We start from the raw sequence: 19,604 nt of genomic DNA on the forward strand, positions 1-19,604 counted from the left end.
TCCCGGGATTTGCTCGAGAAGCATCTATGGATGTAAGCCAGCATTTTGTTCGCTTTATTAGCCACAGCATCGCATTGGAGGCTCATGTTCATCTTGTGGTCAATGATGACCCCCAAGTCTTCATCCTTCTTAGTTGGTGAAGTCCTGTATCATTGCATTAGTGAAAGAAAAAGGACCAGAAAAGAAAATGTAGATATGCCAGATGAATTGCTTTAGTTTAAATTGTTCCTTGCTCTTAGACCATTTGCCCTAGAAAGACTTCTGATCTATATGGACTCCCCATACAGAGAAACTGTAAATTTATTACAGAAGCCCAACCATAACTTGTTAGTAGACTTCTAAAGGAGGTGAGCAGACTGTGTCCCAAACAGACCAGATTTCATGACTTATACTTAGTGGAGAGTTTATTTTTTTCAAACAGTGACATTTTGGTCTTATTGTGAGTATAAAGGCAAATACAGGTCTGGTACAAGATGAAAAGTTTTGAAAAAGTCCTTTCATCATCAATCTAAAGGACTTGCATTGCATCTGGAAGGAGGTAAGAAGACATCCTGATAATTAATGAAAAAAGGACCACTCCTTCAGAGTTTTCAAACCACTCCTGTAAGTTTGGGTTGTATATACCTATACATCGTATTTTTCATACATTACATAAATGATGAATCTATGTTCTAAGAGCTAAATAGTATGTAGTCTTGACACTGAAACTATTACCTGTACCTCCCATAATGTTGTATATGTCACAAATTAGATATATTTTTTTTGAAGAATTTGGGGGATTTTTAAAAGATATTAGAGATTTTTAATCCCTCCACCTGTGAAGCGAAATGTCTTACATCATGGGTTGGTACCTGTGGGCCACATCCAGCCTGTATAGGGATTCAATTAGGGATCCAGCCTGTATAGGGGTCCAATGTTCTACACTAAGGCTGTTCCCCAATTCCCCAGCTCTTTGATCTGGTCCACATTTTACTAATGGTAAAGCACCAGTTGCTTCCGGCCACTCCAGGCAGCTATAGTTGCTAGGTTCCCTTCCCTGATGAATGGCAACAACAGTAATTGCCACAGACGTGGCAATTCAAATGCTGCAGCGCAAGGGAATCCAAACAGTTTGTTAGGCTAAACAGGAACCTGTGAACACATCTTCACAGGTGGTGGCCAGGTGACTAGAAGGGGCAGGGCTTAGCTGCATATAAGCCCAGTCTCTACGCTGGGGCTGGTAGTCCATGACTGCAGGCAGCAGAAAGAGCTCAGGATGGAGCTGGCTGCCAGAGAAAAGGAGGTATCCTGGGACTGTGGTGAATCAAGTCAGCTCCTTATGACTGTTGCTATTATTATGGCCCTGAGGGGATTTTGGTTGAGTATTAACTGGATGGTTAACCTTTTCTGTTCCAGTTATCTTTTCTGTATTTAAGTTTCATACTGGAGGACAAGGTGGTGGCTACAGGGGAAGCCTGGAGGCCACGGAGCAGGGTGCCAGGGGTGCTCTGTGTTTTGAGACCAGCTTTGGTCAGATATGTAGGGCTGAGGCCCAGGAACCCAGCGTCTGAGGCAGTGGACCTGGGCTGAAGGGGCTCAGTCAGATAAAAAGGGCTGAAGCTGGGAAGGTTGAAGCCCAGACAAGGGTTTTGGGGCCTGAAGTTTCCTTCCAAGTAGCAGCAGAGTCATCTCTGAGGTATGGACATGGCTATGGGGCAGCCAGAGCCCAAAATTATAGCCGTAAGGCAGGATTAAGGTCATCTTGAAGGGGAAGTGCACCACACGGAGTTTGGGGAAAGTATCCCTGCAGATTGAGGTAGGGGTGAGTAACTAGCACTAAAAGAAGAGAGAACACCAAAAGAAGAGGTTACCCCAACCTCTGGAGGCAGCTTTTCCTTAACTATGTATTAAGATAAAGTTGCAGCAGGTGAGACAGGAGGTAGAGGAGGCTGGGGACCACAAGGGGAAAGTTGGATACTCCAAGCCTGTTACACTGACCAATTTCATTCTGCACATATAGTAGCACATGGAGGCATTAGAGAGACAAACAAAACTCTTGCGTTAGAGGCAATATCCTTTATTAGACCAACTAAATAGTAGCAAAAAAACATTCTCTTTGCAAGCTTTTGGGTCCAAACACCCTTCATAAGGCTGAGGAGAATTCGAAGATTGTAGAGGTTCTCTCAGGTAGAAAACAAACTTCATTTTGCACAGGGTTAGGTAAAGGTGGAAGTTTTTCCCCCTGGATTACTCAGAGGAAAAAATTCAAGGGGAAATAAACTTCCACCCTCTACTGCCCCTGTGCAAAATCAAGTTTCTTTCCTACCTGGGAGAATTCTTATTACAATCTTTGAATTCTCCTCAGCCTAACTGAGGAAGTTGGGACCCAAAAGCTTGCAAAGAAAAATTTTTTTTGCAACTATTTAGTTGGTCTAATAAAGGATATTGCCTCTAACCCAAGAGTTTTGTTTGTCTCTGTTTCTTAGACCAACACAGCTACAACATGTATCCCTGGAAGTGTTAAAAGCATTTCTGTCATACTCGCTAGCCAGCAAGGAGGATACAACCCTTTCTACTATGATGAAGCAGCAAGCTGTTTTGATTCAACTGCTAAGACTGCACTCCATATTGTTTTACAACTGAATTGGCTTCTGTCTGATTTACAATTTGCTACCTCCACTAGAATTATTTCTTTGCTTTTATACCTTTTAAAACTTGCAACAGCCAATATAAGGCTGCAAGCGAGGCTAAATTCATCATCAGAAAGATCACAGCCCTAGAAACATGGATCAAAAATGTAGGCAACATTATGTGGAGGAGTGATCATTTGATTTTCTGTGATATCTTGTCTGGGTTTTTTTTCCACTTAGACTTTTGTAAGCAGACTTTGTTCAGTATTCTTGTAAATATGTTTCTTAACGATCAGGAACTCATTCTTGGCATCAGACAATATAGAGCTATCATTTTCTGTATTGTGAACAAACTGAGCAACAGACTCAGGCAGTGAAATAAATTTTCTCAGCTAGAAAACATGATCATCAAGAAAGTCAACTGTGGTTTGTCTGGGGGCAAAACCTCACCATACCTTCTTCAATAGTAGGTGATTGAAGTGCTTTCTGGCATTTTTGAAGATCTCTAAGAGATTTAATATAGGATGTCCAGTGAATACAACGCAGCTTACTCAGTATGGATGCAACTAAGCGCTGTACTAAGTGACACCCAAATACAGCTATTGGTACTTTTTTAGTTTTGAAAAACTTGAAAATTTTTTTCAGTTTTGACACCTGTGATGAAGACGTTGCCAGATCTTCAGCATCATGAATGAAGAGCTGCATCACATGGGCAGCCCATCCAGAGAACAGGTATGGATACTCATTTATCAACAAAGCCTAGGCACCTTGTATGTTAATACAATGGATTCTCAACTAGGGTGTCATGGTACTCTGGGGTGCCATGTGATCCTTTTAAGAGTGTCACAGAGAGTGCACAGTATTAGTACTGGTAGCTGTGCAAACACCTACACATGATTCATAAGATAAACCCAGAGATTTTAAATAGGAATCCAGAGTGCCAAAAACAGTCTGACCCGTAGTGGTCTTTCTGAGTTTTCTGCCAGAGAACAATTGCTCTAGTATTTTTTCATAGTCAAAAAACAAGTGAAAACTATGAGTTGGCACTCTGTGAGAGGTGGCTTGGGTAACTGTATTAGTCGCACTGTCAGTTATAACTGAAATAATCTTCTGTAAACCCATTTATTGATGATATTTTTAAACTGGTGAGCAATATATTGGGTTGTGCAATGATGCTCAGTTGTGCATTAGAATTAGTAAGTCTGAGTCTGGAGTTGTTACCATGAAGGTAATGACATCCTTCAGTGTGAATTCTGCTCCATCCACCAGACAGTAAGGACAAATGAGGACCTTGTAAAATAAGAATACTAACTCTCTCTTTCACATCTTCCAGTCCAGCATTTAGAACAGTTCCTGCAAGCCACTTGGCTACTTGGTATTTTGGAATTCAACACAATTAAAAAAAAGTCTAGCACATAATTTTCAGCTAACTGAAATGGTATATTCCTAGCATAAATGTCTCTGGCAATTATACAAATCAAATTCATTTTTCTGGTCATCAGACATGTGGTCTAAAAACTCTTACTACTAGCTTAGTGAAACTTTTCAGGAATTCTTGATACTGAAGCACACAGAGTAGCAAAATGTCATTGGGTTACGTAGAAACTAAACTACCTTCACTTTCACTATCATTTGCACCTTAATTAAAAGACACTGTGCTTTGTGAAGATGTTACTACTGAGGATGAAGTAGAAGGAGAATGTGAAGGAAAAAACAAATTGTAAGACCAGTTTATCCCTTCAGCTGTTTCTCCATTCTGTCTACATGTGTTACATACTCAGAAGAACAGAACTTGCAGTGAGTTTTAACCATTTTTCCATGTACCTTTTGACTAAAAAGTTTTAAAAAAATGAGTATAGAGAGAGTTGTGGGGAAGCCAAAATCTCACAGTATCTCTTGTATTCAATTCAACCTCTAGCCTTCAGCTGTTTTTAACAGGTACTTTATCTCCTAGAAAACTCAACAGTCCAGTGCTTCCAAGGACTTCCCAGAACAGACGGCCTTATTAGCTCCTCCTCCCCACAGCACCTGCACTGGGCTCATGGGCAGTCCAGGCGCCTGGGCACCTGTGACCTACATCAGACGACTGCTTCTGTATAGGTTTGCCTTCCTACTCCCTGAACCAAGTGTTTCTCTTCGTCTTGAGAGGCCTGCAGTTACAGTAGATGGCCAGCAGGAGAATCTTTTCCATGCTACTGGTTCTACTTCCTCCCTCAGCACAGACCGTTCATTTGTAGCCTTACAAAATCCAAGGACCTTTTGGTCAATCCCCCTTCTGGTCTTGGCCAATCTGTCCATTTACCTCACCAGGAAGGAGATGGTGATGAAAAGGAACATGTGCAACTGCAGGGCTAAATATCTTTCCTTCTCCTATCCATAAGTGTCTCTGATCAGAGTTTCACTAGGCAGCTCCTAAGATGCCTTTAGGGAGTAGTGGGCACTGGCTGGTCATTAACTTCTAACCTTCACCCTCATTTTGGTTCTGTCATTTGTTGTCCCAGGGAATCTCTTGCTTGCACTTAGTAGTCTCTATCTAGCCTTTGAGAGGGGCTTGTAATTCCTGATGGCATTAATTTTGCTGTCACTGCATAGCAAATAGGCCTACAGTCACACATGGCTTAATAGAGAGAAAGGAAGGGAGGCAGGGAGATGGGGAAATCTCAGGAAAGAAGAACAGGGCACAGGATGCCTACTCCTAAATGGAGTGGGTGCATGCATGTCTCTACCTGCGAGTATCCTGATTCATGCAGGATTGAGGGGCAAGAAGCCCTCACCATGATGCAATAAAAGGGTAGGTTACCACTTACACAAGTACAGTCTTGACTTCATGAAATATTTTGACCGTGGTCAAATAATAGGTGGTAAATTGATGAGTCAACTAACTAGTTTACTAACCCTACTTAAAACATCTTGTCTTTTCCAGAAATATAATTCACCTTGAGAGAATCATATACTTTTGACTCTGCAAGGTCAGAAGTTGTACTGTCTCCGGCACCTTCCACCAACAAAACTGCATGATGGGCTGAGAAAAAACAGAGCACCAAGGCAAGTAGTATTAGCATTGGAAAGAAGTACACTGGAGAGATGTCCAGTCATTGGAACTCCGTGCTGATATTTCAGCCTTCTGCAGGTATTTGAAGATCCACTGAAAAACTCCTGGTCTCTTTTGTAGATCTGAAGCACTACAACTTGAAGAAGAGGAAAGAGCATAAACTTTGCTCTCCCACTTCAATGTAGCAACATGAGAAAACAATCAAGCCCTCAAATTAAGTTGTTCCTCTGTAGAGGATGATAGTCTAGAAGTTTTCCTTACCAGAACTAGTAAATGCATAAAGTAAAAAGACTGCATTGGATAAATTAAAAACATTTTCTTTGTTTACCTATAAACTATATGACTCATCTTTGATACCATAATAGTTATCTAAAGTTTATATACACTATAGCAATGAAAGGATAACAACAATGCAAATTCCTAAAAGAAAATGCTTGTTTCTTACAAATGCTTATAACCATACTTATATAAAATGTAGTGTTCAGTAATACAATTCAAATAATTCCCCTTGGTAGATTATACAGTTTAGTAACTAATATAGCAAATATAAGCCATCATTTACAAAAAGATGCCATCTGCTGAGCAAAAGTGTAATCAGCAGGCAGTTTCTATTACGGCTAAAATCTTTTTCTTTCTTTATTGATTTTCTCCATTGCTTTTCTAAAGCCCCCCAAGCAATCTCAGCCACTGTAGCAAATGAAGAAAGCAGAGGACTTCTCAATGACCTCAATATCAATTCTGCTTTGTACTTTACCCTGTCTCAAGGCTATGGACCTGATAGGTTAGTTCAAGCAGGAAAGAGAAAATAGTACATGCAGAATATGCATATACATCCAAAGCAACTGAGTAGAAATGACAGGCAAACCTTTGGAATTAAACCTAGTTCAAAAATAACTTCCAGATATTAAATTATTCACCTGTGTATCACTTAATTGTTTCTGCACAATAGTCTTTCTGTGCTCCAATTGTTGTTCTATTTGTTTCTGCTGTTCATCTAGGTCTTGTATCCTTCGATTCAAATTAGAGAGTTTCTGGAAAATATATGCACAGAGAGATGTGTTAGTATGCAAAAGTAATTGCCCTTATTTCTGCAGAAATTGTAAAATATATTAGCCATTAAATACTTTTCTTTAAAAGTTACCATTTATAAGTTCATTCCTATTTTCCCTAAAGCAACTATTATTTCATGTGGTTCATTCTTTAGCCATGCTATACATTCAGGAGTTTGATTTCAGACATATTTTCAACTACATAACACATTTTAAAACAGACAAAATAGCTAGTGGTTTACATACTATATATTGTCATATAACAGAATATCACTGCTTCACAAAAGCCTTTCCTCCTCATGGTTCTGTGAGTTTATTTTGCCAGCTAATGAACAGATTTTCTGTATTCAAAATGTGTATTTTGAATACTTTGCATGAAAATAATAGGAAAGGAAGAAAAAACACTTAAGGTTTAGTGTCTGCAAACTAACACAAGGAATACCACTTACGACAGCCACAGAAAAACTGGTAGAACATAATGTATTGAGATCTCTCCTTCTACATTGCTCATTAATCCAGTCTGTTATTAATTAGCATATGAACAAAATTAATTTTAGATGTCTCATTTTGTACTAAATGTTTGCATCATAAATACAAAATATTACATTATCCAAGTTATTATTATTTTCAATAAATAACATTTGTAAATTACTCTGTTCATAAACAAATGTAAAATGGTAGTTACTTGAAGTTTTTACTTTGAAAATTTTTTAAAATTATAGGTTGTGTGCAGCTACTTGCACTAAATAAAAACATTAATATTCTGATTCAGCAACAATACTTTTAACTTTTAATCAGTCTAATCTCTTCTTTGAAATTACTAGCATCTTTTGCACATTATTCACATATAAATCAGCTTGTGCAAACTTTGTTTCCAAGCTTTTAAGACCGAAACAAATGTACAGCTAAAGACAATGATACATAACTCAAACCACACCCCTCTAAGTCTCTAGAAGACTAACGATGTGATCTTTGTCACATTGTTTCTACTAAATTTTACTTGGGGAAGGGCTAACAACATTAGTCACTGACATAAATACATTGTTTTGAAAATACTATTAGCTATTAGAAATATCTTTTTTGTAATCTTATGGAGCCATTTTGATATATTATACCGGCATCCAAAATACACTATCATATCAGCAATTTTAACATATTTTTTACTTTTTATTTCTTATTGTATATTTGAATTGTTGCATCACTGAACACAGTCCTGTGTGCTCCTGGGGCTTAGATGCAAGGGCCACTCAGGGACAAGGTGCTGATCAGAGTGAGGAGGTGTGAACATAATCCAAGTATAAGCCAGGTCAGGAAGCTAGGAGGTCAGTCTGAGAACTGGGTCTGGGAATGAGCTGAGCTGGGGAGCTGAAGAATCAGACAGAGCACAGAGTCAGTGGAAAACCAGGTTGAAGAGTTAAACTGTGAGCAGATGCAATTCAGATGCTCAGTCCAGAAGGCTGTGGAGGCAACCTATACAGTCAGGCACTCCCCTTAGCTGAGGAAACACCTGTGCATAGGATAAAATGGGCCACTTAGTCAACTGATCTGTTACTGTCAGGATCAGAGAGCAACCATTTGATGTGGGCAGCTCTCTACTAAAGTACAAAGATATGACAGACTATGGCAAGGCAGACTGAGAAGGGAATAGAGGAGTCCATACAGTCTTTGAGTGAGTCTCTTAGTCTGGGCACAAACATTGCAAGAACTGACAAAAGGCTGCCCTGCCTTCCACATCCATGGCCATTAAAAGTAGGAAAAGACCTATCAACTGATCTCCTCAGTTCCAAGGTAGCCTGCTAACTGGGGGTCATGACTTAGGTGAAAGAAGGTTGCCTCACCTGACCTGGTAATACACAGACCTTAACCTAGGTAAATATGACCCCATTCTGGACCTGGTATGGTTATTCAGCAAAGACGGCTTGCTCTTCTGGAAGCATTTTCTCTCAGATGGTAGGAAGGAGCAGAGAAAACATGTCTGTTGGTCATGTGACACCAATTAAGTTGTGGGGCTTCAGAATAGGCCTGGGTTCTGATGGCTCTTGAGAGGAGTCTGTATCATACAGTCTTCCAAAACAGGGTGTCTGACTTCCCATGTCTAGGCTTGGGTTGGTAAGTTGTCTTGAAACTGAATTGAGAGAAAAAGGAATGTCCACCAGAGTTGCCTCTGATTAAGTAGCCTTTCAAAAGTATTCCAGGTTTCAATGGCCCATAAGAACCTGTACCTCATGGTACAGTCCTTCAAGGTAATGATACCACTCACCAAAAGCTGCTCTGATGGCCAAGAGTTTGAGGTTCAAGGTCTCATAGTTTTGTTCTGCTGGGGTGAGCTTGCAGGAAGAAAAAGGTGCAGGGGTGAAGGCTTTTTTCACACCCTGTTGTTGTGAAAGCACAATGCTTAGTGCATCATCCTTACCATTGAAGCACAGGGCATAACTGTGTCCTTGAATCTCTGCTATGGAAACCTGCTTGCATCAGCAGCATCATTCCTGATCATACAAGTTATGGTAACAGTGTCCCCCACTGTTGGGTTCTGGACTAGCAACAGTGGGGTAAAGAAGCAGAGGAGGCAGCAAGTACCTCTTCTGCTTCCTCCACTCCTGGAGCACCTACTGGAATTGGTAATGCTGGACCGCCCTATTCCAGCAGGCATCTGCAGCATAGCAGCAGAAAAAAAAAGAGATGCATAGGCAGTGGCAGTATCCTGCCAGAGACGACTTAGTGTGATTTTCACTGTCCAGGCCCAGTTGAAGTCAAACTCCTGCAGGAATACCTCTCAGTCCTGAAGCACAAGGCTGCTATGATCCATTAGCAGGGAGGCCCAGCTGAGGGCATGCCCTTTCAAAAGACTTAAGATAAGGCTTACCTGCTCCTTGTCATAAGTTTTGAGCAGGGCTAAGAATAAAATGCAATACTGAATAAGGAAGCTTGTGAAGTGCTGCAGGTCCCCATCAAACCTTTCGGGTAATGAGAGATGGGCAAGGGACTCCTCTGGATGTGCCTGGAGTGCAGCAATAGCCTCCCACAAGCCCTCATGCCTCCTCACACTAGTGTTGTTGGTTCTCCTGGTGGTACACTGCCTGGGATTGGAAGGACAGGCTTTCTGCAAGCAATTGCTGCACCCAGACTTCCAGTATGATGGGAAGAGGCTACCTGAGTCAACTGATCTGGTCTGGCCTGGGGACACCCCAAGTTGCAGCCATCAAGTTGGATGGGTACGAATGCTCTGGCAGGGAATTGTTTCATGCTGTCCCCTCTTCACAGAACATTCAGTCTGAGCAAACTAGTGCCAGGTCATGGTCAGTTAGGTAAGGGGCCACTCAAGGAACAAGGCGTTGACCAGGGTCAGGAGGAGCAAACAGAATTAAGGTACAGGCCAGGTCAAGAAGGCAGGTGTTCAAACCAAGAACTGGGTCTGGGAATGAACCGAACCAGGAAGCCAAGGATCACACACAACACAGTCAGAGGCAAGCTGGGCTAAGGAGCCAGGAGTTCAGACCAAGAGCAGATGAGGAACATGAGGTGGAGGGAACAGTAAGGTAGTTTGGGATCAAGTTGAGCCCTGTTATTCAGACGCATGTTCTTCTGGGTCAGGGATTTATATGGGAGTGAGTGATGGGTCAGCTGCTGTTGTGGCAGGGAGTGGGCAGATGCCTAGATCTGGGCAGAGGTTTTAGGCCAGCTTGCTCACCATAAATCATCAGTTGGAGAGGGGGCAGACCAGGATGAGCAGCTTTTCCGGGAAGGTCAAGGCCCCAAGTTTAAGGCCACAGCCTGACAGCCACAGAGAAAGTAAAGGGTCTGGACTGACAGGTTATTTACTCAATAGTCAGCAAACTGTAACTAAGAATGAACACAAATGTGAGTCTGCATAGAAAATTATTTCAGTGGATGCTAGGCTAAACAGTAGAATCCAACTGTAATTTGACAGCAAAAGACTGGGCTGAAAGAGGTCATGGAATTTCTTATACCCATGGTTCAGTTTGAGAACCAAAATTCAGATGTCCAAATTGAAATTAATATGTTCACAAGACTTTTCTGAAACCTGGCTGTAGCAAAAGCACTGAAGGCATCAAGAAACTCTTGGGGCCAGTCCTCCACAACAGTCTCAGTTCAATGGCCAAGTTCTGTACTGACTAGCACAGAATGAAAATACTTTGCATTCTATTTTGTAAGAAAGAAATCCTTCACACTATGACAAAATTAAAGCTGTGATCTTGAGAGACAATTCATGCTTTTTACTGCAGTTTAAATTCACGTTGTTTTCTGTCAGATATGTAAAGCATCATCTCTCTTCTCACATATTCAAAAAAATATTTGGATGGTACAATGAAATAAAGCCTCTTCCTAGAGGCATAACATGGGCAAAATGTGCTCAAGGGAGTCTTTTCTTACCTCTCTTCCACTAGGAAACATTTAGGAGCAGCAGCAAGCAACATCATGGGCAATGTCACAGAGTGCAGAGTATTCAGGGAATAGTAGTTCTCTAAAATGGCTGTGAAACTCAGGCCTTGACCTCATTTTTTTGCCACTGAAGACCATGTCGGGAGGACAAAATATTGCTGATTTTAACACCAAAAAACCCCAGGCTAGCAGGGTCAGTCCTCCTCCCAGCTGCAGCAAACTCCACTGACACCCTATGAAACTATGTTTTCTAGAACACCTTGGACTCCATGACATAAATAGCCCATGCCACTGCAATATGCAATCAAAAAGTGCAAGATGAGCAAGGAAGACTGAAGAGCTGCCCCCTCCTATACCTTCCCAGCACTCTGAGCACATCCCGCTCACCCACCCTGTTATGCTACTGTTTCTGCCTGCCTGTTTACACAATATATGGCAGTAGAATTGTCTGCAAGGCTTTGCACATTGACACTGATCAACAGAAGAAAAGTTATGAAAAATCAGAGGAAAGCAAGGCTGGAAGGCACCTCACAAAATCATCTTAACCAGCCCCTACTTAAAGCAGGATTATTCACAACTAAACTATTGCAGCCAAGTGTCTATTTTGCTCTTGAAAACTTCCAAGGATGGCAACTCCTCAGTTTCTCTAGGTCAGGGGTTTTCAACCTTTTTTAAGGAGTGTACCCCTTCTGGTGGCAGTGGCCAGACAGAGTGTGGCAGGTAGGGAGAGATTGCATGCAGCCACAGCGGTGCAGGGTGGTAGATAGCAGCAGTGGTCGCCACATGTGAGCCCCCCACCACATCCGATCAGCCAGGTGGCACCTGTGCGGCCTGCAGAGGGAAACCACTGCCCGTGGCCACACCCCCGCTCCTGGGAGGCAGCGGCCCGGGTGGTGGGTGGCGGTGCTCTGTTCCCACCCACCCACACGTACCCCCTAGCACCCTTCCAAGTACCCCTGGTTGACATCTCCTGCTTAGGTAGCCCGTTCCAATGCCTGTCCAACCTCATAGACAAAATGTTTCTCCTAATATCCAACCTAAATTTTCTATGCTGCACCTTGAGGCCATTTCTCCTAATCCTATACCCTTGTGTCTCAGAGAAAAGCCCATTTCCATTTTCTCTATAGTCATCTTTCAGGTATTTGAAAATTGTTATCAAATCCCCCTTCAATTTTCTCTTCTCCAAACTAAATAACCCTAGTCCTTGCAACCTTGTCTCATAAGTTATACCTCCCAGGCCCCTAATCATTTCTGTTGCTCTCTACTGGACTCTTTCCAAACTCTCCATATCCTTCTCAAAGTATGGGGCCCCAAAACTGAATAGGCAAAGCTTAAATCTAGTATACTGATGTCTCTTCAGGAGTTTCAAATAATGTGATTTGTATGATCATCTAAATGAGAACCACGCTGCATTACATCATCTATGGCAAGCAGTCTAGTCCCCTGCCATGGGCAGGAAGTTACTGGGCTCACACAAGCTCAACCAGGTGAGCCTGTCCAGCCTCCTCTCAAACACCTCCAAGGATGGTGCCCCCTCCTACACCTCTGCTGGGAGCGTGTTCCAGATTCTGGCAACCCTTAGAGAAGAAGTTCTTCTTTATATATAGTCTGAGTTTACCCTCTATAAGCTTATGTCTGTTGGTCCTTGTCTTCCCTTGAGGTGCCTTCCTGAAGAGTTGCTCACCCCTGATGTTCTTGCAGGTGGCTATCAAGTCACCTTTCATCCTTCTCTTACCCAAACTAAACAGGCCTAATTCCCCAAATCTCTCCTCATAGGGCCTATCCTCCATGCCCTTGACCGCGAGGGTGGCTCTTCTTTGTACTCTCTCGAACTTATCCATGTCCTTTTTGAAATGTGGTGCCCAGAACTGGACACAGTACTCCAACTGAGGCCTCACCAGTGCCAAATAGATAGGGAGGAGCACTTCCCTGGCTCTATTGGACACAAATTGGCTGATGCATGCCAGAGTTCTATTTGCTTTCCTGGTGATCTCATCGCACCGCTGGCTCATATTCATCTTCTGGTCAATCGTAACCCCCAGATCTCACTCAGATCTTGTGCCAGGCAGTGGGCCACCACCCATCGTGTAGTTGTTCTTCCTACCCAGATGGAAGGCTCTGCACTTACCCCTGTTAAACCTTATCTGATTCCATTTCACCCATGAGTCCAGCCTATCAAGGTCATCCTGGATCCTGACCCTATCCTCCAGTGTGCCTGCATTTCCCCACAGCTTGGTATCATCTGCAAACTTAATAACTGAGCTTTCCACCCCCTCATCCAAGTTGTTAATGAATATATTAAAGCGCATGGGTTCAAGCACCAATCCCTGGGGGACACCACTGGAGATGGCCTTCCAAGACAAGGCCATCCCATCAATTGCCACCCTCTGGTAGCACCCTCTAAGCCAACTGTCCATCCACCTCATTGTAGACTGGTCAAGCCCAGCATCCTCAAGTTTGTTTGAGAGAATCCCATGGGAAACAGAATCAAAGGTTTTACTGAAATCTAAGTAAATCACATCCACTCTGTGTCCCTCATCCAGATGGCTAGTTACCTGGTTGTAGAAGGACACAAGGTTTGACAGGCATGATCTATTGTCAACAAAGCCATGCTGATTGCTTCTTAACACCCCATCGAACTTGCAAATGATTGCCTCCTTAATAAATTTTTCAAAGATTTTACTCAGAACTGAGCTCAAACTGACCGACCCGTAGTTTGCAGGGTCATCTCTCTTCCCTTTCTTGAAGTTGGGCACCACATTTGCTCTCTTCCAGTCATCTGGGACAACTCCCAAGTTCCACGATTCTTCAAACAGCTTGACCAGTGGTGCTGCTATTAGCTCAGCCAGTTCTTTCAGGACTCTTGGGTGCAGGTCATTGTGCTCAGAAGACTTGAAGACATCCAAGTGCTGCAGGAGATCCCTCACCTGTTCAGGGCTGATTTTCTGTAGTTTGTTGTCTTCCCCATATTCCCCGGGCTTCTGGTCAGGTGAACAACCCACTTTTGATTTCAGGAATATTGATGTGAAGTATACATTTAGGAGCTCAGCTTTTTCATAGGCATTGACTGTGGGCTGCCCTTGAGCATTCAGTAGGGGTCCCACAGTGAAGCCTGACTTTTTCTTGCTCTCTATGTATCTGTAGAAGGACTTTTTGTTCTCTTTTATTCCAGTTGCCAACTTGATTTCTATGCCTGCCTTGGTTTTCCTTGTCTTATATTTGTAAGTCCTGGCAATACAGATGTATTCCTCCTTTCTGGTTGCCAGTCATTCTTTCATTGTTTATATGCTCCTCTTTCCTTTTTCAGAAGCTCTCTAATATTCCCGTTGAGCCAAGTGGGTCTATTGGCTCCTTTCCCATTTTTTTGCCCGCATGGGGATGGCCTGTTTTTGGGCTATTAGAATTGCCTCCTTAAGGAAGCTCCACCATTCCCAAACTCCCAAATCATCCAGTTCCTGGTTGCAGAGGGCCTCTCCAAGTAGCCTCTTGAATTTGGCAAAATCTGCCTTCTTGAACTCCAGGACTTCTGTTCTGCTGTCTGATTTCGTTGTCTTATGGTGGATGGTGAATCTAACAAGGTTGTGATCACTGTTTCCCAGAGTACCACCAATCCTTACCTTTGACCAGCCCTAGATCCAGAGTGGCCTTACCCCTGGCAGGACTCTCCACAACCTGCATCAGAAACAGGTCATCTGTTGTTGCCAAGAAGTTGGTTGACCTGCCAGAGGTGGCCGAGTGATCCTCCCAACAAGTATCAGGGTAGTTAAAGTTACCCATGCATGACGATCACATCTCTAGTGTTAGCTGCCTCAATCAGTTCTCTGGAGAATGCCTGATAACTCTCCTCTTCTTGGGAGGAAGGCCTGTAGTAGACTCCCACCATCAGGTCTGCCTCTCCTGATCTCCCTTGAGACCTTCTGGGTCAGGATACAAGAGACCCTTCTCTGTTGTCAAACGTGACCTGCAGTGAGGGGTACTGCTCTCTTACATATGGGAATCCATAGCATAAGAAACATTCTGACCAGTTGTAGTCTTTCTGAATACTTTGTAATAGAACAATGGCTGTTTTGCCTCTCTGTAGTCAAAAAACCAAATGGGGCCTTTGTACACACAACAAAATTGGCCTTTAAAGCAGCTTAAATGCCCTTTTGCACAGCTTTAATGGTGTTGCTATTTACGCACTCGGCAGCATATTCTGCTTTAATGGCATTGCTATTTACATGCTCAGTGGCGTATTCCACTTTAAATGGCTTTTCAATGTAGCAAGGTAAAACTCCTCCAAGGTGCTTTTGTTTGCTACCTAACAAAGTGCAATGGCTCACGGAGTGCTGGAAGTCAATGTGCTTAGGAAAGCTTGGACTTGGTGGGCTTACAGTGTCCCATGAACTCTCCCCACCACCTTCTCCTGCCACCAGCACACCCAGATGCCCTCCTGCCAACTTGCCGCTCTGCCCCAAGGGCAAGCCAGCCATTCCAAGGTGGACCCAGGCAGGTGGGAAGGAGATGGGGACAGTGCATGGGGTGCTGGAGCTTACCAGCCTCTCCCACAGTGCAGGGCAGGGGGGAGCTGCTGGCAGGCTGAGCAGTCCCTGAGCTGTGGGGGACCTTGTTGCTTCCCTTCATGGTGGTGGCACCCCCCAGGCGGCACTCTGCCCAGGTGGTCCTGGGGGGTGTCACCACTGCAGAGGGAAGCACCAAGCCCTGTGTAACTCAGGCACGCAGGCAAGCTCTAGGGGAAAAAATAAGAAAAAAAAGATAACATTCCTTGTCCTTTTTTTCCCACCCCCTCAGTCAAACCTGCCTGCAGGAGCTTCTGCCAGGTCTCAGAGCTGCTGAGCTGTACAGGGCCCAGTGCTTCCCTCTGTGGTGGCGGAGCCCCCCGGGACTGTCCAAGATGGGTGCTAGCAGATGGGTGCTACCTGGGGGGTGCTGAAACCATGGAGGAAAGCACCGGGCCCTGCACAGCTTAGGGACTGCTTGGCCCGCCAGCAACTCCCCATCCCCGCCCAAGCCATGGGAGAAGCAGATAGGCTGGGGGCGGTGTGGAAGGATCAGGTCCCTTCACCCTTGTACACACAACAGGGGTTTAATTCTCCCTAAATTGAAACAGTGGAATTTAGGAAGAATTTTCGATTTAGGAAGAATTAAACCCTCATTGCATGTACAAGCACCCATGAAAGCTAAAAGCTGGCATTTTGAGGGATGCCTTCAGTCCAGCAAGGTTGAGAACCACTGATCTACAAATAGTCTTCCATAATTTAAAAAAAAAAAAAAAAGTTGTATATCCTATTCACAACTTTTTTTTTTGTTTGCCTGTTTTCTTCTTGAAAATGATTTCAATATTAGAAGAAAATACAGGATTTGAAGATAAAAGTGGTGTGGCTACTCTTAGGAATGAAGTCAGAGGCATAAATGCTATTAATATTTACAGAAAAATAAAGATGAGAAAGAAGTGGAAACAGTGCCAGCTGACAGTTACTAGCATCATTACACCTTCTACCCCACCCAGTTCTATTGGTTATTTTTACAGATGGTATAGTACTGGAGGCCTAAATCTCAAACGCTATAGTATTTTCCTGACTCTCAAATAACAATCGCATTAGGCCTTAACACCAGTATTGGTTTTCTTTGTGTTTAGTGCTGTTTTTGTGTGCTTGTTCCTTCTCTGCCTTGTCGACCTGTTCTGCTACTGTAATCAGAGCCACACAGAGAATTTACTTTGCTTCTGGGCAGCTGCCCAGATATGTTTTATGGAGAGTGCCAACAAAAGTATTCTCTTTAATTACTTGTAATTAGGTGCAATATGTTTCATTATAGTGGCTGAATGTTTTTGAATCAAGAGATCCTCTAAAGCCAACTCCCCTGATAAGCGATGTAGATGATGTTCCTCTTCAGGGTGGGCTTGGAAATGGTTTGCCCTGAAGGAACTTTTGCTAGGTGAGCCTATCTCCTACGAGGAAGTTGAAGTGGGGAAATGAAGCAGTACCTGCCTAATTCTCAACCTTCAAATTGCATTGCATTTGATTTCTTATAGGAAGGAGGCAGCCTGTGGCCTTTTTATTTCTCCCTTCCTGTCACCCTTAGGATACGGCCAAGTAATTTGTTCTATTTACCTAAACCAGTGGTACTCAGATGTTTTGCTTCATGGACCAGATGGGCAGTGCCAGGCCTAGCCATAGGCCAAATCTGGCTGGCACAGCAGGGCCCCATCCAGTCACTATGAACTATGTTGCCTGACCCTGATCTAACCACCAGGGAGTGCAGGGTGGAGCAGCCCCAATCCAGATACATGGGACAAGGGAGAGCAACCCAGCCCTGACATATCAGGGTTGGGGGAAGCAGCCCCAATCCAAACACACTGGGGCAGGGGCAGAGCAGCTTTGATCCAGATGCACAGGGGAAGGATGGTGGGGAGCTCAGACCTGATCTGGACCGACAAGACAGGGTGGGGTAGGGTGGAATGGCCCCAATCTGGACACATGGGGGAGGAAAACAGGGAGCAGCTTGGCCCAAACAGCCCAGGGTGGGGTTGTGAAGAAGCCCAGTCCAATTCAGATGCATGGTGAACAGCCCTGACCCTGATCCTGCTGTGTTGCAATGGCCCAGGCAGGACTGAACCCTGCTGCGTGAAGGTTGTACCGCTCCCCATCTGCCAATTTCTCCAACCCATAGGGATTCTAACAGGCCAGATGCCATGGCACTGCAGCCAGATTTGGCCTGTGGGCCAGACCTGTTTACTGGAGTGCATAGAACTTTTGCTTTTATGACAATTTTCCTATTGGATAAAGAGAAAAGTGTCTTACCACACTGTTCAAATGTGGAAAAGCAAGTTATGTAGCCACCAGTGAACAGCTGATTAGAGGCAAGGCTATTTACTCATTGATCCCTTTGAGGATGACATGAGAAGTGCGCTGGAAGGCACCAAACTGGAGAATGAGGAAGGGCCCTTTATTCAAACAACAAAGATGAAAATTGCTGTCAGGAAAAATGGAGCCTGGAAGAGTATGATGCATCTGAAAAATGCATGGGAATAGAGAAACAGAGTAAAGATCTGGCACATGACTTCCTTTTCCTGCCCCTGGCATCTGACAGAGCCTTCCCTGGACAGAGGAATTTCTTGTTCCATCATCCTGACCCACTGGGCTGAGAAGAAAAGAGTGGCCAAGAAGCAACAACTGAAAAGCTGGTTGCCCTCTGTCCAGGTCTGGAAGTTACAACTAAGGAATAATCTAGAGAAGACATAAACAAAGCCTACGCTACTTACAGTTCTTCAATTTTGTCCTGAAATTAACAATATAAAAGCTGGAAGAGAATGAGACAAGAGGTCTGTTGAGATGAATTAATTCCAAGTTAGCTTTCCTGTTGTGTGTTTCTCATTGCCCATACAGATAGATATAAGGCACAACTATGCAGCTTAAAAAGCTGAACCTCTTAAGTCCTCTTGATTTAGTCATTAAAAACCGCTAAGTTTTAGTAAACATTTTTACTAGCACAAATATTTTGAAATACATTCTAAATTACCATTTGAAGTTAAGAAAAATCACCTTATTATTTTCTTTATATGTATTTTTACTTTTTTTTAATTTTGCTTCCAGGTCAGCCAGTGGTTCCACAATGTCAGCTATTCTCTTTAAAGCTGCTTCTTTATTCTTCATGCTCTCTCTTTGCTTTTCCTCTAATTCAGCAGACATTGTTTTAATTTTCACCTATTTATAAGATATAAAACTACTGTCAACTACAATGAAAGCAGAAGAGGAACATCAAACAATCTATTAAAATTCTTTTACAAATGATAAAAGTACACTTGCTTATACAAAATGTCAGCATCAGCACCACAAATTAATCATATATATACATGCCAACCCCAAATTTTTTAGAAATATCTATAAAATAAGACCAAAATTAGTCACTGAGCATGAATGCATCAAAAACAGTCCAACTGGCCAACAGAATTTTGGACACAAACAGTAAAGGTACTATGCAAGAACAATATATATATAAATTTTTCACTTAAGCACAACATGAAGTTACAATACTATTTAAGCAGTTGCTATTCTTTGTGGAGACAGCTAGGTGAATAGCCAGCATAGGTTTGTTGCGGGCAGGTCTTGCTTGACCAATCTAATTTCCTTTTACGACCAGGTAACCTATCACCTGGATAAGGGAGAAGAGATTGATGTCATATATGTTGACTTCAAAAAAGTCTCCAATCTAGTATCCCATGATCACCTCCTAACAGAACTGGCCAACTGCGGCCTTGGCTTCAACCACACTCTGCTGGATGGGGAACTGGCTCCGTGGTCAGACCCAGAGGGTAGTCGTTGATGGAAGTCAATCATCGTGGTGCCTTGTGACTAGTGGGGTCCCCCAATGCTCTGTCCTTGGGCCAACACGATTCAACATCTTCATTAATGATGTGGACATTGGAGTCAGAAGCAGACTGGCCAAGTTTGCTGATGACACCAAACTTTGGAGTAAAGCATCCACACCTGA

General features: G+C 43.2%; 1 protein-coding gene across 1 annotated transcript in view; it reads right to left on the reverse strand.

Annotated features, from left to right (window-relative positions):
* The window catches only part of CCDC178 (coiled-coil domain containing 178), a 292,890-nt gene that overhangs the window by 207,403 nt on the left and 65,883 nt on the right, over positions 1 to 19,604 (reverse strand). The window contains exons 13-14 of the mRNA XM_019547626.1: positions 18,656 to 18,817; positions 6,579 to 6,692 (exon numbers count right to left, since the gene is read on the reverse strand). Coding sequence (XP_019403171.1) covers positions 6,579 to 6,692; positions 18,656 to 18,817 — 276 coding nt within the window. The remainder of the gene's footprint in view (positions 1 to 6,578; positions 6,693 to 18,655; positions 18,818 to 19,604) is intronic.

Source organism: Crocodylus porosus, unplaced genomic scaffold (assembly GCF_001723895.1).
Source record: "Crocodylus porosus isolate Cpor-Errol unplaced genomic scaffold, CroPor_comp1, whole genome shotgun sequence".
Lineage (NCBI taxonomy): Eukaryota > Metazoa > Chordata > Crocodylia > Crocodylidae > Crocodylus > Crocodylus porosus.